Source organism: Candoia aspera, chromosome 3 (genome assembly GCF_035149785.1).
Source record: "Candoia aspera isolate rCanAsp1 chromosome 3, rCanAsp1.hap2, whole genome shotgun sequence".
Classification (NCBI taxonomy): domain Eukaryota; kingdom Metazoa; phylum Chordata; class Lepidosauria; order Squamata; family Boidae; genus Candoia; species Candoia aspera.
The window spans coordinates 143,664,082-143,688,880 of NC_086155.1; the positions used below are offsets into that span (position 1 = coordinate 143,664,082).

Sequence of the window (24,799 nt, forward strand, 5' to 3'; positions counted from 1 at the left end):
AGAAAACATGATCTGTGGCCTATTTTCAAATTCTGCACCAACTCTAAATGTATTACAATTATACCATTGCTCACAAAATATATTTTCTAGAATGAATTAAGAGGAGACAGGTACATACATTCAAATATATGATACAATAGGCCTGCTAAAAAGCATATAAGAAACTATTATTTCATCAGCTATTCTTTGTTTCATAAAAAAAAATCAGCACAGTACAAATAGCTTTATTGGGAGCAAATAAGGCAGATTTAAAGTGCTTGGATCAGAACCTTTTCTTTTGGAAAACTTACTTCTTTAAAAGAGCACAGTGTCATTTTACTTGTTTCTGAGAAAGTGCACTAATTATTGTATGACGGATCCCTTCAGTTATGAGCATTCCAGTTATATTTAATAGCTGTACATTTTTAAATCATGTCCCTGTATTCTGTTAATTATTCTTATATTTTAAAATCCCATAGAAAGAATAGTTTGAAAAACTGTGTATCCATGAACTTCATTTCTCTTTGATGCCATACCCACAGCTGCTTGGGTTGCATTCTGTGAATGCTGCTTCCAAGTGGAAGATCTTGTCTTAGTTATATTTCTAGCTCATCAATAGAAAATAAAAAAATTAAGACACTCAGGACATAAAACACAGAATATACAGAATATACAAAAATACAGAAACTTGATTTGAAGGCCTTCCTATACATACAGCTAGAATCAGTTTATTTGGACAATACAATTTCATTGATGCCTTACTTGTTTATATTGCTGCCTTCCTTCAAACGTTCTCCAGCAGCTCCTGTTTTAGATACTCTCTCACTACCAGCCAGATCTACCAGGCTAACTTTGCTCACTTTCTCTCCAGAGTTCTAAGCAGGAAAAAAAAAAAAAAAGGAAAAAAGCTGAAGCTTTATTAACAGACATTATTATGATTTACAGCAGAAGTGGACACTTACAATGCACACGTACATCCCCAGCATCTCACTGATCACTCCCACATCCAGAGATTTCACTGCTGAAATTTGATGGCCAAATGGTTGAATACCTTTTTTGGAAATAAGGCTAGAAATAGGACAGGAGACCTTTAGAGGCAAACCACTATTACTCTTAACTTTCCCTTACAAAATGGGCCACTATTCAGCCATTTGGCCATCTAACAACAGCTGAGCTTGTGCAATTTCAGCCTGTTTCCCCTCTGCCTTAAAAAAAACAAAAACAAAAAACCACCAACTGAATGAAAATATTTGGTTTGCCCCTTCTGATGGTATCAATATATCACTCCTGGGGTTTTCCAACATCTTGAGAGGCCAACATTTAGGAAATTGTCCCCTTCTTACAAGTGGACAAAGCATAAAAACTAACAATACCAAAAAATTGTTTTTGTAAACCGCCTGGAGTCCCTCCTTTGGGGGGAGATGGGAGGTGGCAAAATTTGGTAAATAAATTAAATAAATAAAAAAACACTCATTGTTATTGAGTTTATCATTATAATCCAACAACAAACTTCAAATATTTTTAATTTTTCAAACTCAAATTGCATTTTAGAACAAAGCATTATTGTACTGTAAAATTTCCAAGTTATAAATTAATTCTGCATATTCTACATTTGAGGACATTTATGGAGATACAGCATCTATAATAGCTTAATTACTCCTCTGAGGCAAATGAAAAATATGTTCTAGCTTGAACTTGAAACAAACCATCATATTCTAGGCCTGCTGAACAGTTTTGGATCAGCTGCAATTTAGCCAAAATAAAAACCAGAACAGATTTTGGTTGAAGCAAAATCAGAAGGATTCTACACAGATGAATGAATTTTATTTTTTATTTATTCGTTTATAAAATTTGTATGATGCTTTAATTGCAGACTCTAAACTGTCCCTCAATCTAGATAGCATGCAACAAAGCTGACATAGTTTTCTTTTACTGACCTCAGTCTGTCTCTTTCCTACCCTAAATACCTAGGTATGACTGCTGACCAGCACTCTTCAATAAATTACTGGTGTAAGGTTCCTGATTGCTGAATTGCACCCGTTTTTGATTGTCTGCACAGGCATCACATTGGAAAGCTATATCAAATAAATGTAGGTAAGTGTCATATTGGATCTTTAAAATTCTATATTTATTGTGATATTTAATGCAAAATAAAATGCAGTATGTTAGAAAGCTGTATTCACTGATCATATTAGAGACTCAATACCTTTTTGACTGAACTTAATTGTCAAGGCATCTTAACTTTAAAGCTGTTTAATCACCCACTATCTCTTTAGCTCTTTATTCCAGATTACAGAAAATTATTTACACCTACAACAGTAGAAATTTCAGTGGAAATAAATTCATGTTTAAAAATGTACAAATGCCACTGAAATCAGCTGGATAAGATTTAAATTTTTCAACATATCACAAAAATAATAAAATGTCATCTTTATGTTCAATTCACTTACCCCAGACTGCAGATCATAAAGTGTCTGAGTTACTATAATATTAAATACAGCATGAGAGCGGCTGCTTTCTTCATTCATGTTGGTTGCTGCAACTGTCCGGGACTTGTTGCCCTCTGACATCAGTGACTCTATATCCTGATGAATAACATAAAACATTGGACATGACAATAAACTTTTTTCCCAGTTGCAGCATTTGCAATTTATATAAACCTATCATTTTAGATGTAACTAAACAAATAGAACCTAAAACATTATATGCATATTATATGCATATTTTTTCACTCTTATGGAACTCCTTTCCACTATATACTTACTAAAGTTCCATCTACAGTACTTTCAAAAGCATGGTTAAGACCTACTCTCTGAGGTTGCTGTTCAAGATAACCCTAGAAAGATGGAGATATTTCAGTATTTGTGAACAGAATTTTATGCTGTTTTGTTGATTGAAAGGGGGGAGCTATGTTACCTGCCCTAAGCTTTACAGTATGGTAAGATATCTAAATAAGTTTAAACCCACTTACAACATTTTTGCCTGTCATTAGCTGAACCCATAATCATCTCAAAGTGCATATTCCAAAATGGATTAAAGAGGCCAACACAAATCCAATTCAGCATTTCAGATGAACAAGATATGTCATCCCACATACATTAATACTAACTTTACTTAATTGGCTCAAAGTTATTGCAACTATAGTCATTTCTGTTTCCACAAGTATAAAAGGAAGTCAGTTATACCATATATGATTTGCAAAGCTCGTTTAACATTTGATATAATTAATTCAAAACTTTCCTCCAAAATAGCTTAGTCAACAGAAGATGGGTGAATTAATATAAATTAAAATTTTGTTAACAAACAAAATTTAACTGGTTATCAGAATATCTAAAATCTATTACTGGCTAGTGTGTTTTAAATACTTATCACACTAAATACATATTTGCTCCTCCAATGCACACTTCCCTTGTCTGGTTTTTAACAAAATGTTTAACACAGGCATGTTTTAAACAAGTGAATACATTTTAGGACAAATTACTTTCTTACACAGATACCATCCATATGTAAGTTAGCCCACATGCTTCTTTTCTCACCCTGCAGTACAAGTGTAGAAGTACTCATATTCATCCAATTGCTTATCTAACATGGCACAGTGTGATATGATGCAACTTCTGTGCAAATTCTTTCTTCACCTCAGGAATACCATTATATTGACTAGATTCTTGCACTTTACTTACCTCAAAGCAAGTAACAGCTAGTTGAGACAAACCGTCTACGTATGGACCCAAAACTTTGTGCTCACGAACTTTGAGGGACTGCCGACTCCTTTGAAACAAAAATATTGTCGTAACTGAAATTTTGTTAGGAAAATGGATCAGTAAAATTAACTCATTATAGGCCAATGAACATGTAAACTTGTTCTCAAGAGGAAAAATTCATTTATCAGAAATACAAAGGTTTATTTTTACTAAAAATATTTTCACAACTACAGTGTAAAGAGACATGAAGATGCCAGATACAATGGAAAAACAGAACAAGAGACAATGAAATTAACAGTCCCTTTGAAAAAGTCCAGTTCTGTAACAAATTTTGTAAAGGTATTTAACAACCTTTCTTACAGCTCCATAGCTGTTGGAAAGAAAATGCTCTCATTGTGCCAAAAGAATTGGCATCTGTGTACTTCTTTTAAGATGAAGTCTTACAACTAGCAGCCTTAATGACCACTACTCACTAGAGACTCTTGAATAACTATAGCTCTCTGTAGTAAACAGGGTCAAGCTTACGCTGCACATCCCAGCAGCAGAGATGTGATTTCAAACTGGTTTGTCCAATTTAGATAAAGTGATGGGACAGGACTGTTAGAAGGGCAACAAATGGAAATGCTACCAGTTAAGAAAATATTCAGTTTCCACTGTTGTCCATATACATTTTCCCTATTAAGAACAGTTAAGTTTAAAGACAGAGTGACACAGCCATGATAACGTAATTGACTCTCAGTTTAAAAAGAAGTCCTTAGTTGAACCTGCCACTGCAACTAGCAGGGTAAAAGTTGTTATTGTTATTATTATATACAATTAGGAAACAATGAAAAGTATAAACTATAAAGCAAGCCTAAATAATACGTACCAAAGTTCCCTCAAATATACTATATATCTAGAATAAAAAGGTTTAGGGTCACTCACCCTTTAGGGTCCAGTAAATCTCTGACCTTTTCATTATAGATTTCCATATAGGACACCTCAACTTTAAAAGTGTGTGAATCATTTTGTTCTAAAGTGATTCTCTGAAATAAAGCACAGCAGAGGCGCGGGATCAGACCCAGCTGCTCTGCGTTTCCCATCATTGAGAAGGATTTTCCTGAGCCTAAAGGAGGAATATAGAAATGCATTTTGTATTTAAAAACAGACAAGTAAGTTATCAACTGCTCTCTCTTTTGAAGATGATTAAGTAACAAATAATATACAGTATAAATTGCACCATCTCAAGATTGCATACATCTCAATGTGTATTTGAGTTAAGGAAGTGCTGATAGCATACAACAAGGTATCATTCCCAAGAATGCATGTTAGCTGTGGAGGGAAGCTTCAAAAGCTCAGAAAAAAAACATGATTGCTTTAAGCTTTCCCAAAAGATGCTATATGCATATCCACACATACTCCAAATCACATTTTACCATTCAAATCCAGATCTCTACATAACCCTGTCAAAGAGTTGTCCCTTAGCACTCAACAGGAAAGATCAGAACCACTGCAAAATAATGCCCCTAAGGCCAAGCCCTGACCAGTAACGCAGAAAGATACCATGGCTGATCATATTGAAAGTCACCAAGAGTTCCAGGAGAACCATCAGGATTAAAGCAACATGACAATAGGAAAGCAGGTCAGAAATCCAGAAAGAGAACTGGGCCAAGGAGAATTCAGGAGAGTGAACAGTGGGAGTGGGGGAGGATGAAATTATTGGACCTAAGGAGAAGTCACGTCCTGGCCTTAAGGAGAGGTTCACACAGTGAGGAGAGACACTGGTGAGTGCTTCTTTCCCTGAAGAATGTGACAACCCCTGCAAAATATATCATTTCCATTTGTAACTTGTAAATACAACTCTTACCTGTTTGTCCATATGCAAAAATACAAGCATTATATCCCTGAAAGGCTTTCTCAAGAATTCCTTCTCCAAGGCACTTAAACACAACTTGTTGATCTACAATAAAATTAGATATAACTGAGATGGAAAAAAAATTGAATATTTATTAGGAAGGATACAGGATAAAGGAAAGATGCTGGTTCCCTCCCCCGATGAGAACCATTGCTTATGTTCTATGGCATATACTGGAGAAAAACCTTAGGCCAAGGATACAAATAACATGATGCAAAATGATAGAAAGGAAAAATCCAGGGTTTTCTCCTATCTTTCCATATCTACTTCCACTCATATAAAGCCATTCAAATCTTCATAGGAGTTTTAAAAACAAAATATATTTGTTTATAATTTGGCACAAAATTTGGTACATCTCTGGAAAGTGAAATCCATGCCATTTTGCTGCCTGAGGCAAAATAGAAGATGCTGCCTCTTCAGCACTGAGAGAAAAAATGTATTGAGAATATTTAAATACTTGGTTTTAAAAGAACATTTTCTTGTAGAAAAATACATCCTTTTTTAAAGGCAACATTTTGTTTTTGAAACCTTTGTGCCATTCTTCAACTAATCTCAGAAAAGAATGGATTTATACTACTAGCATTTCATACTCTTTCCTTCTCCCAATTCTGCAATTTCAGAAGGCTGAGTCTGGCTGCATTCAGGCAGCATACCAAGCCATGGTTTATTTTACCTTGGACAAGTTAGAAACAAGTCAGTCTGTCTTGCAGACAAGCAAGGTGAGCACAGATTGTTCAGCAAAGTCCTCGTTTGCTTTCCTTTTCAAGTACTGTTGCCTTAATTGTTGAGGATCGGTTACAAGCTTGTCAAACTTCCTTAGTATAGGATGTTGTCCCACATATAACAACACCGAAATAACAGATAATCCACTATTATCTACCTGAGGGATCTTAAATCTTTTTGGGCTAGTGAGCACATTTGAAATGTTGAAAATGTATTAGGAACTATCACAAATGGATTGCTGCGAAGGGTGTTTCAAAAAAAGTCCTGTTTCTCAAAAAGACCAACTCATGAGACTAAAGCAGGGGTGGCAAAATATGGCCCCCAGTATTATTCAGCACAAATATTGCAAAAACTGAGAAAGCAAGAAACCAATGTTTCATTTTAAACAGGGATGGAGAAGAATGTTTTGAATCAGCTAAATATAGTAATAAAAAAAAATCATACCTGCATATTTTGCAGTGTTTGATTCATCCATAGACCAGAAACAGTAATCAAAGGCAAATACCTGCAGGTAGACATATACAGAATTTCCTTTTTAAAAAAATCACTACTTGCACTCGTATGAACCTCAAAGCATATTTTAAAAAGTTAATTAAGCTTACATATTTAACAATTCTTAGTTTCACTATGATTATTTCAACTCATTTCTTACCTAAAATAAGACACTAAAAATCCAGTCTAATATACTTATTCTTTACTCCTGTTTTTTTACTCCTTTTGTATTAGTCCTATATTCTTCACTAAATAGCAATAGTGAATAGGCCAGTAGTGGTAAGGTCCTGGAGCAGCACTGGAAGATCCTGGTTCTAGTCCACACTCAGCCTTGAAAACTCAGTGGGTATCTCTGAGCCCGTCATTTTCTCACAGCCCACCCCATGCCTCACAGGATTCTTGCAGTACAGGGTTAGAAAGGGAGAGGTGTGCCTTCCCCCTTGCTTCCTGCAAAGCAGCCTGATATCCTCTGGATGTTTTCTATGACAATGCCCATCCAGCTTGGCAAGCTTGGTCCATAGTGAGGGATGGTTAACACCGGAAGTCAAGGCATCTGGATTCTGGTTAGCAACTAACTGAAGAAAAATGGTCTTACAATGTTAAGTTAATGTACAGTTAAGTATAAAAAGATTTGGCATGTGGGGCTGAATATGGAGGTTGACAGGAACACAACTGAATATAGGTCTCTTTCAAACTATTCATCAGTTAGGCTTCTTGTAACACTAACCATTAATTGTTCTTTAAAAAATCCCATATATTTTTAGTTCATCTATGCCATTTTTTTAGCCACAATTAAATTTGAAAAAAATAGTATCTGTTATTGTTATTAATGTTGTAGTGTCATCAGATCCTGAGAACACTTTTTTTTCCTCCTTAGAACACTTTAGAACTCCCAAAATCAAAGACAAGCTTCAAATTAATGTTACCCATTAATCTGCATCTACCTCACTTCAACTATAATTATACAGTTTCACAATGAACACTAATGCAAAGATGAGAGGAACAGTAATAACTTACTGCACACAATGCAAATACCCTATTCTTACCCATATACAATAACTATCCTTTCATTTAGAGGCTCTTCAGCAATTTGCAGTAGGGGAGATTCAAGATACGTTAAATGGTCTGAATTTTTGTGGAAACTTTCCCATTGCAATTTTGAGAACTCTACTAAATCAATATCCAATGCATTGATTTATTTACAGTATTACAGCAGGTTGCAGCCCCTTTGGCTGATCTTGAGAATACTAAGCAAGACTGGATCCTGCTATCAACTGGATGGAACATAACCAAAACATCCCAGGTTGTGAACTGGAAAATATCCCAGAGGAAGGTAAGAGCAAACTTTTTTGGGGGGTACCTTTGAGTCAGTGTAGTGTAATTAGATAATTTATATACCTTCAATAGTATACAAATAATCTAATACATACATTGAACAAAAGAAGACATGATTGAACATTCATCTCAGACTTTATTGTAATATGTAAAATCATTTGCAAATTTGTTCATTGGCAGTGGCAGACTCTTGTATACATTTTTAAGCCCTTTCTCTGCACCTATCTTAACAAATTAAGGAAATACAGGAAGTTGCACTAAATCACATTAGACTACTAAAGTACTGATCTGAAAGCAAAGAGGCCTGTATTATGTATCACTGTAAGCAAATGATCTTGATTTGAAATTACAAAATGAAAGAGAATAGTAATAAGTTGCTTACCTTTGGTAATTTTCTGTGGGATGGAAATTCAAGTGGAAGATGATTAAGCATTAAAAAAAATGAAAATCTGATTAGTGTTTGTAACTATTAGATCAAAAACAGTATACTATTTTTCTAGTGTGAAAGATAATTGAATTTAATATTTATTGATAGTGGAAAAAATTCTTTTCTTCCAAAAAATTAATACACTAACAAGATTTAGATAATTAGCTTAGCTTCCTAGTAATGTTACACCCTCTCCTCATTTAGTGACTGAAATCCATTCCTTAAATCAGAAGTGGAATGGTCACTAATAGAACATGTGACAGAGAGAGAGAGAGAGAGAAAGAGGTACATGCTGAAAAGATCACTGGTTGCTGCTGTCTCATTTAATAAAGTTCTCTTGTACAGCTATGCCAGCATTAGTCTCACTCTGGTGTGCGTTGTTGTCGGGTGCATAAATGTACACTTTGGTTAGAGATAATTTTTAAAAATTATGGTCGTATTTGTGAACAGTTGCTAAATGAGGTAGCCACCAAATGAGGAGTGCCTATATTCAAGGACAGTTATGATCTCAAATTTCAATAATTTCCATCACAGGAAAATTAATTATAAATTATAGGGAGTATAGTAATATCATCAAAATTATTTAATTTTAATTTTTAGAAGACAAATACTACGTATGATTCATACAGTCAATGATGAAAGAATCTGCATTTTAACAAAAGGTAGGAGAACTATCTAAACCCCTGAGGAAATTGACCCCAAAAAGACCTGTAAGATATCTTCAGCTATAAACTGAAGCTGAACTGTCCTCTAATACAGATTATACTAATCTCATAATTTTCTTGCATGCTGATGGCTTGAAGAGCATATTTATCTTAAACCAATGACATCCATGATTTAAAGAAAAAAAATGTTTTCTGTAAATGATTATTTACTTAAATCTTTTCCCATTCTAAAATGTGAAGCAGGCAAAGTAATTTCTATAACAAAGGGGAAAATATACTGATTTGAAATTAAAATACAGTAGATCTTTCTATTTATTAAGAGCATTAAAAAGTTAGAAGATAACTAGAGTACAGAGCAGAGAAAAACTCAATGAAATCTGTTAAAAGATTAATAAGATTTCATTCTCAAAACTACATTGTGGTGATAAAGAACGAACCTCAATTTAAAAGGAAAAACAATCCACCCCAATGTATCCTCTGCATGTTGCTGTAATGGTATGTGGGAATGACCTTGGGAGACAGGGGGAATAGCGGTAGCAAGGGGAACAGTCGGATAAGAGGCAGCTTAACCTGCAGCAGGAATGTGGGCATAGCAAATGTCTCAGAAGAGACTCTTCCTAGTTTCTTGGGCTGTAAAGGTGACAGGGGAGAAATGTACTTTCAGACTTGCAAGATTGTGTTAATGTAACCTTACAATAAAGTAGAATTAGTTCATCTGGGCATGCTTCCTGTCTGGACTACCTCACAAAGCTGACAGTCAGTTGCCCAAAGGAGCTTTTTTGAGCATTTGGGGGTCTTCTGTCCTAACCAGATATTGCACAGAACTCTTAGTACTACAATGACTTGTTTGATTTTGTCATTAAATGTCTCGGATTCATATATGTCATGACTTATGCTCTACAAATTTGGAAGTTCAATTTCTGTCCAAGGCACTATCTGATCAGATTTTTAAAATTATTATTATAACTATCAGTTTTAAAGGTATGATAACACAGGCAAAGTACTTAATACAGTATGGCCAACTACCTATTTGCTTAGCTGAATCCAGGAGGTTATAAATTATTTCTCAAAAGAAATACTTAGAAAAAAAATATTGGAACCTGAATTTCTAAACTATTGGCTGATCAGATCACATTTGGATGAAACATTATTCTCTAAAGTGATTTCAATCAGTCAAGGTTTAGGTTCTGGCACAGAAACCAGTTTGGACATACTATGAGATGATATTTGCTAAGAGAGACACAGAAAGAATGTGATCCTATTGTTTCTTCTGGACCTCTTAGCACCGTTCAATACCACTGATCATAGTATCCTTCTGGAGATGTTGTCTTTGCAATCATTCCAATCATAAGACAATCTATAGACACATAAGACAGAAAAATCAAGCTACCAGTATATACATGTAATACAGCTGTATACTCCTTTATTTTCAGATTTGTTTGAAACACTAACACACTATTTTATCTGGAACCTCTGTTTAAGGCTGGGTCTCAGGTTTTGAACAATAAAATGCCTTCTGCCATACTCTCTATTATGATTGCTTAACAGATGGAGAAAATGTCTGATCAATCATTTTTCCCCTCATTGTTCCTTTTGAAGAAAGATTAATGACAGAATGAGTTGTAGATGTGTACTCTGTGTGGAGGGATGAGTCACATGGAACATAAGAAGGGTTTGTCACATGGAATTTAATGTGATAGCAGCTTTTTCATGGAAGGAAATAGTGTATTATGAAAAATACTATCAGAATAGGTACTCTACAATTAAATAATTATTCTGAGAAACAAAGTAAGTTCAACTGAAAATTGGTAGAAAACTCTTGGCCAAATTTTCACTGGTAAATAAAAGAGTCTTAAAAAATGCACCTATATATCAACATATCCTAGAAGCTAATGTCCCACAGTCAGTGAAGAAATTGAAGCTGAAAAGATGCTGGGTATTGCAGAAGTCAATTATGTGAAAGGTACCTCCAAATCCACCATGAAGTATTTACAGGAGGGAAAAGTAAAGTTTTGGAATTTTTAGATTATTATTGAGAATCTGTGAGGGATCTCATCATGCAGTACACCCAAGGAGATATAAGAATATTTCTGCAAGAAAAAGTGGGGAAAAAATCTAGAAGAAAGACTAGAAAGACTCTTAGCTGGGTGGAAATACTTGTAAGCTGTTATTTCTGCCAAAGGAGGTGTTACAACATAGTGTTTGAAAGTGCATCCAAACTTCTCCACTTTCATATTCACTATTTTCTTATTTTGAATCTGTAAACAACTATACATAAATAAGTACGCATTCAGATTTGCAGAAAGATTAAGAAGTTGCATCAGCTTCTTCTAGTTGGAAGGGTACTTTGGATATACAGGGCTACCTGAACCAGAGAGAATTCGTATTTCAGAGGAATGAAACCTCTTTGCAGGCTTGCCCAGCAAACCTTTCCCAGAGATGGACTAAAACAATGATATGTACAAACCAGAAGATGATCAAAGTATGACTAATGGATGAAAGTACCAAGTGTCAGGACATGAACTTCCCTGATAAGGAACTGCTTAAAAACAGCCAGACCCCTCCTGAAATTGCATTTTAAATTGTATCATTATTCCATTGATGAAAACCAGCTGGTCAGAGTCCAATGTTTTAGGTTATAAAGTGGGAAACAAAGAGGAGTTAGCACAGTAAGCTGTGTACGTGTGCCTGTGTCAAGCATATGATTTTGCTTACTGCTTTTTGCCAGCTATTCTTCTTGCTATTTTTTTCTTCATTGAGATAGCTTTCTGAAACCAAAGAGCTGCAAGACAACTTTTGATAACTATGGCTACTAATTTAGATACCCCCCCAAGCTCACATTAGTTGGGAAAACTGTTGATCCATGATGTGTACCTTTAATTAGTAGCTGGAATTGAGAAACGTATAAAGCAACAACTATATTCAAGCTGTAATTCAGTAAATCTACGTAACTGTTACATTGTATACTTTTGCTTTTTGTGGGTGATTGTTCTCCCTGGGGACAAAAGTCCTGAGAGGAAGGGTAAAGTTTCTTTAGGCTTACCCTAAAGATAGCTCACTCAGAATTCATTGAAATCCAGAGGTGCTTGAACTTTTGCATGGAACTTTAGTACTACTATATGATGGTTGAATGAAGAGTAACACTCCACCTCCATAACTTGAATTAGCGATATGTTAATAAATGAAACAGGAAAATAATTCTTGAAATAAGCTCATTTGTCACCTGTATTTACTTCGCCACATTATCACCATTATTTGCTTCACATTTCTGCCAACAAAGGACAAGCTTTTTAGAGCCATCATGAAAGAACTCCACACTTTGCCCTTTCAAACGGGTCCTGACAATCCTTCCAATCTCTTCTTTTGAATCAAAGAGATATCCACAAAAGCATTTCTTCAATTTTGGGAAAAGGTAAAGTTGCATGGCACCAAGTGTGGATAGTATAGCAGTGAGAATTAACTTCACAATTGCCTCTTGGGTGGCATGTGAGGCCTAGTGTTTTCATGTTGCAGCAAAATTTCCTTCTTGTGCTTCTGAATGCTACTTAATTGTTGTTTCAAAGTTCTGAGTGTTGCAATGTAGCACCAAGTTGACTGTGGTGCCAGATTGAAGGAAATCAATGTGAATAACATATGTGCCTCCCAAAACATAATTATCCTGAAACCTGAGGGTTTGTTTTTTTTCTCTGTCTCTCTGGTGAAGCTTTGTGATATTCCATGGACTGATGCTTCATTTTTCGGTCATAACAATTAGCCCATTTTGGGGGGCTGTCACAATGCTGTGAAGAAATTCCTCACTTTTATTCTGAGAGGGTGAGACAACAATTGCTGGCAAATTTCGTGAAGCTTTCATCTCCACCCTCAGCATATTGAAAAACATAAATAACGAGACCTTTACTTTCCTGTGAAATGCCAGGGTTGACAGCGATTTCCCTTTGACTGATCTGCTGACTGTCCGTAATCATTTCAACCTTTTTCATGTGAAACTCGTTAGCTGTCATCACAGATCTTCCACTTTATTCTTAATCACACAAATCAGCTCTTCCTGGTTCACCATCTTTATATTTTTTTGCCCAGTAATGCACAGTACTCAAGTCAACAGAGTAAACAACCAGCATTCAGCGATGAATATCAATTAGAGAGCCTCTTTTGGCAGTCAAAAATTCGATCACAGCATGTTGCTCAAATGACTGACAAGTGAAGAAAGAATGACAATGGGCGCAAACGATCTTTCTGAAGTATTCATGAAATAATAGTTTACAGAGATTGAAATTTTCTAAGTGAAAAGCCTCTAGCACTGCTGATACAAATCATGGAATGCTTAAGAAAGCAGGAAACCCCAAGTTTGTTTGTTTGTTTATTTTCTATCCCGCCTTTATTATTTTTATAAATAACTCAAGGCAGCGAACATACCTAATACTCCTTCCTCTTCCTATTTTCCCCACAACAATAACCCTGTGAGGTGAGTTGGGCTGAGAGAGAGTGACTAGCCCAAGGTCACCCAACTGGCTTTCATGCCTAAGGCAGGACTAGAACTCTCAGTCTCCTGGTTTCTAGCCTGTTGCCTTAACCACTAGACCAAACTTATAACTTTTATATTATAAAAACTTATAATGTGATTATGCTAACTTATTTCTGCTTGGTCATGGGATGTCAAATTTTCTTTGAAAACACACACAGAGTCAAGAACATAAGGCTACAAGTACATACAGATAGTCCTTGCTTACCAACTACTTATTCAGCAACTGTTCGAAGTTAAGACAGCACTGAAAAAGGAGATTTATGACCCGTACTCAAAATTGTGGTCGTCACAGCATCCCTGTGGTCATGTAATAATTCAGGTGCTTGGCAGCCAACGTGCATTTATGACAGTTACAGCATCCTGCAGTCACACATTCACCATTTGCTACCTTCACAGCTGGATTCCCACAAGCAAAGTCAACAGGGAAGCCAGCAGGAAGTCACAGTAATGTGACATCATGCTTAACGACCGCAACTGGAACTGATGTTGTAAGTCGGTGCAGTCACATGATTTTTCACTTTACAACCGCATCACTTAGTGATGGAGTTGCCGGTCCGAATTGTGGCTGGTAAGTGAGGAATATCTGTACTGTTCATGTTGATAAATATTATTGTTGATACCAATAGTCAACTTGTCCCTGAAATGCCAGTCCTTATATAACTAACCTTGTCATAAAACATGGCACAAGGGAAACTTAATTGCTGTCTTGGAGAACCCCAAAGTTTACACAAGTATGAAAAATATTTTAATAAAGAGGAATCTTAAAAAGGGGGAATCTAAGGCAACACAGTAAGAACTGAACCTGCCCAGTGGCCCAGTGGCCATGGAATATTGGCTTACAAGTGAAGAGGCAAGGGAGCCTGGGAAAAAAGAAAAATATAACATTTTCTTATACACCATTAGATAAAACTTCTAAAATATACATATATATCCAATCAGAATTAATTTTATAGTCCTTTGAAAACTTGAAGGTAAGAGATAGTTTTCTAGTAACCAAAACCTGTCGTAATATTTATCTAGAAAATTAAAGTTCTTGATAAAATGCTGGGTATTTCTAATTTCAAAATGAAAATTAACAGTTGTGTAATGCTTTATATTCACACAAAAGCCACTAACTTAAATTCTTGACTTATCAAGAATTATTATGAGCGTGGGTGTCTTGATAGCTGGCAGAACCAAACGGAATGCACACCCCTTGCGTAGACTGTAGGCCAAACAGTGAATCCACATCCCCATGAGTAGGTAGGGCTTTTGGTCATAGGGAAAATCAGATTACCACAGCTCCTTCCTCTGCTGGATACAGAAAAACTTCGGTCATTTTAAAATGAGAGGCAGTACTAAGACAGAAGCTATAAACTAAGGCTGGGAAAAGCACTGGACTCACAACATTCCCCACAGCCTCTAATCAACATGTGGAACCTCCCAAACAGCTGGGGTACCCAAGTAATTCCAGCAGAGGGACTTTTCTTTCAAAAATTGTGATTCTGTAGAAACAGATAAAACATTCAATCAGTAATATTGCTCTAGATTTAATTTGCTTCTGTATAATATAATTCTCTGTATCTCTCTGTACAAGTTATAGAATTGGGTATTGAACCTTCAGTCTTTATTCATCCATCAGACTGTGCATGAAGTTATCAATTTATTCCAAAACATAAATCTGTAACATTAAGTTGAAACATGCAACCAGTCTTTTTCATAGATTTTGAGGCAAAGAGCAACCAATTCTGTAGCAGACCTGCACCATCTCGTGGCGTGCTTGGGGCACTGCATTTTCTTTTGCAATTTATAATGTTCATCATTGAATATATGATTTTTAATAACACTGTAGTATCAAAGAAGCTTTATCCATTTTATCTTTTAAAAAATAAATTCTGATTTTATTTATCTTTTGTGAAATTAATTTATTTCCCAGGCTGGGGTAGGCTGAATCCTCTACCTATGTGCCTCTACGTTATACAACCAGGAGTTAGCACTATAAGCATTATTTCGACTTTCGTATTTTAAATTTTTAATCACCATAACCAGCAATACAGGGGTATCAGAGCCCTATTTCTCTCAGAAACTTTGGTCAGGGTGGATTCCACATGAGGCACCCCTTGCAAGTTAAACAATGGCAGTTGTTACAAAACCGATACATGGTTCACAAATATGTTTATATAAAGAGTAACACCCTCGCCCAAAGAATTTGCCATCTAAATTTCCAAAATACATATTTGCAATGTCCTATTGTGTATCAAATAACACACACTGACTGGAAGCAAAAAGGGACACAATTAAGGCTTGGGTATTGATCTGCCATCTTCATTATTAATATAAATTAATTTTCTTCACCGGTAAATTAATGTCCTTGTTTCAGGAAGATATATTTCATTCCCTATGGTGAAAATTTTTAGAGCAGGATTTCTACCACTGTGGTTTTTCAATCCAGTTTTTAATTTTTTTTAGGAATGGAAAGTGCCAAAGTGGTTTTAAAGAAAAAAAAGAATGAAACCTGAATTTGAAACCTGAACTTAAAAGTTCTTGTGGAAAAAAGAGGGCTGTACTATAGTAAGATGTCTATCTATCCAGATATCCAAGAATCCTACAGAAGCCTTTAGCTTGGACTGATTTAATGCTTTTCTGTTACCTCTCTCGGAGGGCCCCAAAATGTCTACCTTAGAATAGAGTTATATCCAGAAGTCTTTGGGTCTGAAGTAATAGATATAGTGGGTCATACCCTCTTGTAATATTTTCAACAGAGAAATCTAGGGGACTTGCTTGCCTTTGATTCAAGGCAAAGAGTCAGAGATAGTGGAAGAGCAACATGTAATCTTTTTGTTCTGGATGTTAGCAAATTAAGGTGGGGTTTTTTGGGGTTTTGTTTTCTTTTTGCTATTGCAAGTATCCTGCAATACTGTATGCTGGGTATGCCTAAAGGAATCATCCTTATACTGTTTAAAATACTTTTGTCCTGACTGTTGCATGATTATTGCTTTTATATCTAACTATATCTTAACCTTACTCATCTTTAACTGCAAATAAATACAGAAAAACACTATTAACAGTGAGATGCTTACTCTTTCTTAACTGAACCGTATTTCCAAAGTTTGCAAAGCAAACGTATTTTCTTTCGCTGGATCAATTTCCATACAGGCAAAAATGCACATTTTTAGCTGTTCAGAACTTCAGGAGAAAATGTACTATGAAACCAAGAAGATAATAACAGAAGGGCTAATTTTAAAAAGCTTTATTTAAACCAAGATTTTCCCCTAAAAATTCTGAAAAAATATCTACTGTAATATTTATGAATAGGGATCATGTCCAGAAAAGTAAGCTTTTCTGGATATGATCCTTATTTTAATATCTTAATGGTGTTGCCACGGATCTGCCATCTTAGGATCTGGGTTTTAATAATTCATAATTTCAGAATAATACTCTACTGATTAGTATCTCAGCCACCATCTGAGACAAATGCAACATGGATAACATGTAAATGTTTGTTTCTATTTAATATTTTAATATTTTATAACCTGAAAAAAAGTTGAACAGGACAAACAATTTAAGAGGAGTCAGAATAATTTTTTTTACACTTTTCTATAAATAAAAGCCAAGGATGCAGTCAGCTGTTATTCCATCCGTGGCAGGTGATATTAAGAGGGCCTGCATAGCAGCTTCTTTCTGGCTGATAATATGCTGGATAAGGAAACAGTTGGTATCTGTCTCATTTCACCAGACACTCCATTTAGATAAGATTCAGTTGAGGGTTTTACAATAAACTACTAACTCACCAGAGCTATAACTTTTACCTATTAACTTGCTCTAAAGCTTGAAGCTATGATAATTAAAGCCACGTTAGCCCTATAAATGGCATATATTGTTTCTAATGAAAAAGTGGTTTAAAAATCATTATAATTAAAAAACATCTAAATATAGCTTGTTAAAAAAAATCTCTGCATAACATATAATCTTTTAAAAAATACAAACTATTTAACTCATTACAATTAGGGATATGCAAAACATTTTAAAATCAAAAATATTTCAAGTCCAAAATAGGTTGCATCAGTCACCCTAGAAATATTTAGAGCTTGAAACAGCCCTGTTTCAAACTTAAAAGCACTTGTTTTGAACTTGGAAGGAACTCTTCTGAGCTTGAAACATTTCCAGATTGCTCTGAATAACCCACCTTGAACTTGATACAGGGTGTTTCAACTCAAAATACTTTGCACATCCCTACTTGAAATAGTCATTTCAACCTCTACAGTGGAAAATGTGGAAGACATATAAATTGTTATGTTACAATGGGACTTCTTTGGTTGGGGAATTTCATGTTATCAGCTTGATTCTATGCAAGAGCCAGCATGGTGTAATGGTTAAGGGTGGACTTGGGGTGGGGAGACCCAGGTTCTAGTCTTCCCTTAGACATGGGAGCCTAATCAATGTCACACTCTGTGCCAAGCCAGCTGATAAACAACCCCCCTTTTTACATTGTGCATCGATAAGCTTTGTTGTAAAAACTAGGTGAGCGAAGTACAAAGCAAATGGACCATGCAACTAAACAAGACAAACAAAAAGTAGTAGTAGTGTCTTGGTTCTATGCAGAACTGGACATATTTAAGCTTAATACCTTTGCTATCTTTGGATATGTCTAATTCTAGAAGGGATTGGACTATAGCTTCATTACACTATTGATAACAAATTAGGAACAGCAACTAAATCAGTGGATAGATGAGAATCTTTTAATAATATCAGGTCTGATGTGAGAGCACTTCTGGATACATCATTGTTCCTGGGCTGATCGCCACAATGGTTCAAAAAATTACCATTCAGCTTTGGGGTGGTACTTCACTTGGTGCTGTTTCTAAAGCAAACATGTATGTATTATTGCCAAATATAGGTCTGCTTTGAAAAATAGATGGACCTCTGAATGGTACAAAATGAGGCCAGGCTTAATATTGTTGTGATATTCTGGAAGCTCTGATTCACAGCCTACTTCCATTTAAAGTTCTATCAATGGGCAGGAGAGTTAGAGATTTCTCATTGATGAACAGTAGACTCTGCAGTTGTCTCCTGCAAGAGTCCTATCTTGCTCCCTCTTCTGAAAAAGCTGTAAAGCAAGTGCTTAATTCACCTGTTGCATTGTTTCATAATGCTTTCATTGTGGATCTTCATTTCAATTATTAGACTGCATTATATATGTTTTCAGCACCGTATAAGCTACTTGGAGAGCTATTTGCAGGCACAATTAGTAACATGTAGCAACTAAAATTTGTATGAACAAGCATTTCACTTCACCCTGCAATCTCCTCTAGCACTTGCAAAAGTCAGTACAGTTTCTATAAGATATAGAAATTATTCTATAAGATACTGTACTTGTGCAGAAGCTCCTTCTAACTCTTTTAGTAGCTGATTTGGAAGACTCTTCTGCCAATTCTGAGTGCCTGAGGATTTGCAGGATGCTGCAGAAGAGAGCAAAGCAATATGGCCACTTCATTTCACTCTGAAAAGTGAAGGAGCCATGTTGCTTTATGAAACAGATTCCAGAGTGGGCTTCTCTTGACCTTTCACTGAAGCAAAGCATCCTCTTGAAGCCTTGCTGTTTAATACATTCAGATGTCACTGATGCACTGTACATTATAGTGACTTGCATTCCTAATATAATGTTATATGTTAGTCATGGCAATCCATGCTAGCTACTCAGTGTTGTTGCACTGACAGAGGACTGTGTCTCAATTGCTCAAAAAGTACAATCAACCTGATATTCAAATGATTTAGAAAACTGATTTGATTTGATGAGTGAAAGAGATTCAAAAAATCAATCCAATTAAGCTATTTGAGCTTAATTGGTTAATTTGGTTTGGATTTCCATTTGAATTAAAAAAAACTTTCTGTGCACATGCAGAAGCTTTGAAATAATTTAAATAGATGTGAAGGCATCCATTTTGGCTTTCTGATTTGATTTGGAAAGCTAATTCAACTGGGAGTGTCAAATTAATTGCCTTCAAATCAAATCTCTGAATCCAAGTTTCACACAGCCCTAATATTTCCCTTTATTCCCGGAAGCAATGTCTTGATATAACAAATACTGGAATATAAGTAATACAAGTAACTGTAAAATTATACAGTTCCCTAACACAACAAATCTTCACTTATCTCCCTTCTCCATAATTAAGATATGTAACTTTCATTGAATGGTAAACTCAAAAACCACGAATTTCCTTTTTATGAGAAAGCTGTAACTCAGATCCACTGAATAAAAACATGCATAAAGCCAAATTCCTACTATAGTCAGGAGATCACGATCAAAAATTAGTAAATGTAAAATTTCCTTCTGCATCTCTGCTGCATAAATCCTTCTTCTAACCCACAAATGAAGGGAAAAAAATATATGATCTAGTTTTAAAGTCTGATAAACTTTGGATGATTTCCAATTGCTCTTTTCAGGGCTTTATAAATAAATGCCAGATATACTCTCATAACTGAAATAAACCTCAATTAATAAGGAATCCAGGAGATGCATCTGCATGTATTTAAGTACATTCGCATTTAGCCCAAACAGCATCCACTATTGCCTGAAATTCTAAATATTTTGCTTCCAAATCAACATGAACACACTAATGCAAATCATTTAAAAGACAGCATTAAATAACTTTTTGCTTATGCAACTCAATACTCAGTTGCAGGTTAAATGACATTATTCTATTTTGCACCTGCATGACCCAGAGGAGTATCATGACCAAAAACAACATTTTCCTGAACAGAGGCATGTTACAGAAGCAGCTGATACTCACATAACAAAAAATGCTGGTCACTGACCAAATAAAGACTTCTTGACTTGACATGTAACAAAAGCACAGATTCTCTTGTTTGAGAACATAGGTTTGCATTTGTTCTTTACCTGCTTTCTCCTTGCTTGTTGTTTGAAGGTGGAGGATGCAACACCGTCTGATTCCCTTCCATTTCCACAATACACTTGGTATTCAACTCTAGCTCTGGAATGTAACACAGGGGACTTCAGAACTTTCTCTCCCCGAATGATATGCACTTCATCTCTAGCCCGCAGAGCTTTTCCTGTTTCTTCCTCATGTCTAGAAAACAATTCCCATTTACAACTAGAAGCATAGGAAACGAGATGGGCGTCGTTCTCCAAAATACTGTACTGAGAGAAGCGTGGGGAGAACCACAGCAAGACATTCAAGATTTCTATTGTACACGCTCCAGACCCGCACAGGGCGCAACTTGAGCTTCGTTTCGCAGGTTTGCACTCAACCCCGCTTCCCACAGACTTCAGCCGTTACAAAGAGTTTGCTGAAGTCGGGACAACCACCCCACCACCACCCCGAAAGGCTGCAACTCTGAACCTCTGCTCTCCCCAACCCTTTTGCAAACAAGTGCATTCTGCAAACAGTCTGCCCGAGGAGGAGGACGGGGGGCGAAGGGGGGGATCAGTCAGGGAGTGAGAGGTTAGCACAGTCGCTATTCTTCCATCGGATTACCTCGCCTGTTCATGGGCCGGACTCTGACGGCCACTTTCACCTTGGTATCCGACATCTTTCCCGGCAGCGGGGGTGAGTCCTCCCCGCAGAAGCGAACGCGGTTCTCGAGCCTCCCTTCACACAACCCCACGCCTCAAAGCAGCAGCAGCAGCAGCAGCAGCAGCAGCAGCTCCCAAGAACTCTCCCATAGCCGCCCGGGCAGCGGGAGGTGCGCGGCACCGACGAGGGTCATCCCGGCCCGGGGGGAAAAGTCAGGAGAGCCGCCAAAGGGCTGAGGAGCAGCCACCGAAGAAGAGTTTCCCAAGACGCCAAGCCAGCCTCCCTTGCTTCAGCCTCGCCTGCGCGACGAGCTCCGCCGCCGCTGCTGCCGCCACCTCCTCTCCCCCGCCACCGCCATCTTCCAGCCTCCGCGGCGGCGGCGCCCGGCAGCTCCTGCCTTCGTCCCTCTCCCCTGTTGAGATTCCAGGGCCGGAGGGGAGGGGCAGCGACGGCCAATGTCGGAAATACCCGAGCGGCTTCGCCCCTGAGAAGCGACAGGGAGTCTACAGTAGAGCCAACTGCCGAAAGAAGGCTAAGAATCATGCGCGAGCTTTCCCAGGCTGCCAGCCGGGAGGGCAGCTGGCGCAAGCGCAGTCGGGGACGTACGAGTTGGAGAGCGGGAGTTGATCCTCTCGGTCCTATTCTCCTGTTTTCCGGGGGCTGGATGGCGGTGTCAAGTTTGTAAAGAAGAGTGGGCGGTGACGGAGAACTCATGCCGCGCGACAGAGCAGCAAGTTTAAGGCAACGGAGGCTGGTGCTGCGGCGTGTCCTTGGCGTATGGTGGGAGACAGGGACGTGGACGGGCGTGAAATAGCTCAGGAGCAACTGCCCTTTTGGAGGAAGAGTAGAATCTGGAATATAGTACTAGTTGAAAGGACACAATTCCCGTCTGCTCCGGATGCACGCTGCGCTGTTTGTTTCGTTTCAGCCACGACTCGCCAGGACTGAATAATTCGCTTCATAAATCTCCGTGCGGCACTAGTCCAAGTTTTTGAGATCACGGAACCACCTTTAGCCCTGTCTGCAACAAAGGAACCATTACGGGAAAAAAACCATCCCCTCTTCTGCTTTCTTCTCTCCACTCCTTCTCCCTCACTCCCCTCGGTCCACCGCTTCTCGTGTCCAACTTCCCCCGTCCGGCCAGAAAGGGTGGGTTTCATTTTTTTGTTTGTCCTACAAGGAATGCTTGGAGCCCCACCCGCCGCATTTCCCTTATACTCAACTGTTGTCAAGCTTTTTCTCCCTGCTTGTGAAGTAGACTAAAGCTGCAGAGAATTGGGTGGTAAGGCAAAGGAGGGACTTGAATTCATTTGTCCTTTAGTAGCAGGACAAATGAATACAGACTTAGACCACCGATTTAGCCCTCAACTGTTACATACTGGAGAGCCTTAGGCACATATTGGTTAAGGTGCCTTAGGTGCAAAGCCAGCTGGGTGACCTTGGGCCAGGCATGCCCCCTTAGCCCTAGGAAGCAGGCAATGGCAAACCACTTCTAAAAACCTTACCAGGAAAACTGCAGGGACTTGTCCAGGCATTTTCAGAGAATTGGACATAATTGAACAGGGGAAAAAATATTAGATACTGGGAGGAGAATGGGGGTTCTTCCTCTTCCTAAATACTGTATGCACCTGAAATGTTGCTAAGTTTTGTTACAGAGTATGTAAACTCCACCCCATTCTGAGTCTGGTTACAGTAATTATTATGCCATGTTTTTACCTTAAAAATATACGAAAAGACTTTCTATGACTAATGAAGTCTAGACTGCCTCAAATGCTCTATTTAGACCCTCACCTTCACTGTGGAATGGCATAGCACATTACATGAACTACCAGGGTCTAGGTCTGCCTGTTGTACACAACAATGTGTTTTGATTTGTTTGTGGTTATGATCTGATTATAGGTTACTTCTTTATGAAAAGGCCACAACAGCTTGTTCAGTACTTCGTGGTTTAAAAATTGGACTTTGCTTGATGAGGTTATAAATCACTGCCTATAGCAGGGTTTCTCAACCAGGGTTCCGCAACAGGTCACTAGGGGTTCCCTGGGAGATCACGATTTATTTAAAAAATTATTTCGAATTCGGGCAACTTCACATTAAAGAGGTAAGTTCCTTTATTTTTAGTTTAAGACCGCTGTTAATGCATATACAGGCCTACACATGAAACAAATATAATAATTTTATAACTTCTGGCCTATATTTGAGCCTGAATGTGCAGGGGTTCCCTGAGGCCTGAAAAATATTTCAGGGGTTCCTCCAGGATGAAAAAGTTGAGAAGGGCTAGCCTATAGACTCAATACAGTGTTCAGCCCTAATAATTTGCATGCTGCGCAGTGCCTTTGTAAAACCATAGTTTATATGACTTTGGGTGTTCTGTGAGTTCCATTCCTTTCCTTTAAAGCACAGCTTAAAGCACAAAGTGAACATAGCTAATATTTTATTGATACATTTCAGTTATTATATTGAAGGGTACTACTGACAGAATCCTGGGTATCCTGAAGCGCAGTATCATCACAATCACAACATTGGACTAGGACTGAAGAGGTTAAAATTCAAGTCCATCCTCAGCCATGGAAGCTTACTGGGTAATTCAGAGTTGTTGCTATCTCTAGATCAACCTTGATATTCTAGAGGTGACAGACTCGTCCCTGGGGGAGCTGGGGGTGTTGACGACCGACAGGAAGCTCTGGCGTGGGTTGGTCCATGAAGTCACGAAGAGTCGGAAGCGACTGAATGAATAAACAACAAAGATCAACCTACCTCACAGGGTTATTATGAGGAAAAACTGGAAGAGGAATACTAAGTATGGTGCCTTAAGCTTCTAGAGCAGTGTTTCTCAACCTCAGCAACTTTAAGATGTGTGGACTTCAACTCCCAGTGTGTACTGGCTGGGGAACTCTGGGAGCTGAAGTCCACACATCTTAAAGTTGCTGAAGTTGAGGAACACTCCTCTAGAGGAAAGGCAGGATATATTATTTACAGTAACTGCATCACCATCAAAATGGTGGGGTTGTTTTCCCAAATTACCTTGTTGAAATAGAGAAAAACTAAAAGAAGAGGAGGAGTGTACTTGCACATTTATTTATTTATTTATCCTATTTCTTCGCTGCCCATCTTGTATTGCAACGACTCTGGGCAGCACATGCTAGGACTTCAGACGCAGTTCTAGTACACATGGCTAAATCAGGTCTTTTTCTGCTTGAACCACAAATTGATGTCCCCTTCCCAGTTCCATGTACCAGAAGCAACTAGGCTGGCAGGTGGAGTGAAGTGCCAGCAGCTCTAATAGCATATACGGTTCAATTATCTAATATCTCAGTGCCTTTCCCTGCCTTCCAGGCTTTTGTGGCCACTTCGCTCTTTCTGATATAAGCATCAGTCATGCTGATACAAACAATTCTTGGGTTAACAATTAACTTAGATCTGACATAGTCGTTAAAACACATTGGTGCTATTTGTCCCTTGAAGCCATGCATTTTGGTGGGCAAGGCACTCTGGTTAGGCTTTATGGTTTATTAAAATAAATGCATACATGATTCTCTCAAACAAT

The 24,799-nt window shown here is 37.6% G+C and overlaps 1 protein-coding gene across 5 annotated transcripts in view; it reads right to left on the reverse strand.

Moving 5' to 3' along the window:
• KIF13A (kinesin family member 13A) overlaps positions 1 to 21,359 on the reverse strand; it is a 72,195-nt gene extending 50,836 nt beyond the window's left edge. For all 5 annotated transcript variants that reach the window (XM_063298944.1, XM_063298942.1, XM_063298943.1 and 2 more), the window contains exons 1-9: positions 21,214 to 21,359; positions 20,616 to 20,709; positions 8,507 to 8,519; positions 6,742 to 6,802; positions 5,527 to 5,619; positions 4,605 to 4,785; positions 3,660 to 3,747; positions 2,430 to 2,564; positions 742 to 854 (exon numbers count right to left, since the gene is read on the reverse strand). In XM_063298944.1, the coding sequence (XP_063155014.1) occupies positions 742 to 854; positions 2,430 to 2,564; positions 3,660 to 3,747; positions 4,605 to 4,785; positions 5,527 to 5,619; positions 6,742 to 6,802; positions 8,507 to 8,519; positions 20,616 to 20,709; positions 21,214 to 21,268 (833 nt within the window). In that variant the 5' untranslated portion in view covers positions 21,269 to 21,359. The remainder of the gene's footprint in view (positions 1 to 741; positions 855 to 2,429; positions 2,565 to 3,659; positions 3,748 to 4,604; positions 4,786 to 5,526; positions 5,620 to 6,741; positions 6,803 to 8,506; positions 8,520 to 20,615; positions 20,710 to 21,213) is intronic.
• Positions 21,360 to 24,799: the final 3,440 nt, after the last annotated feature.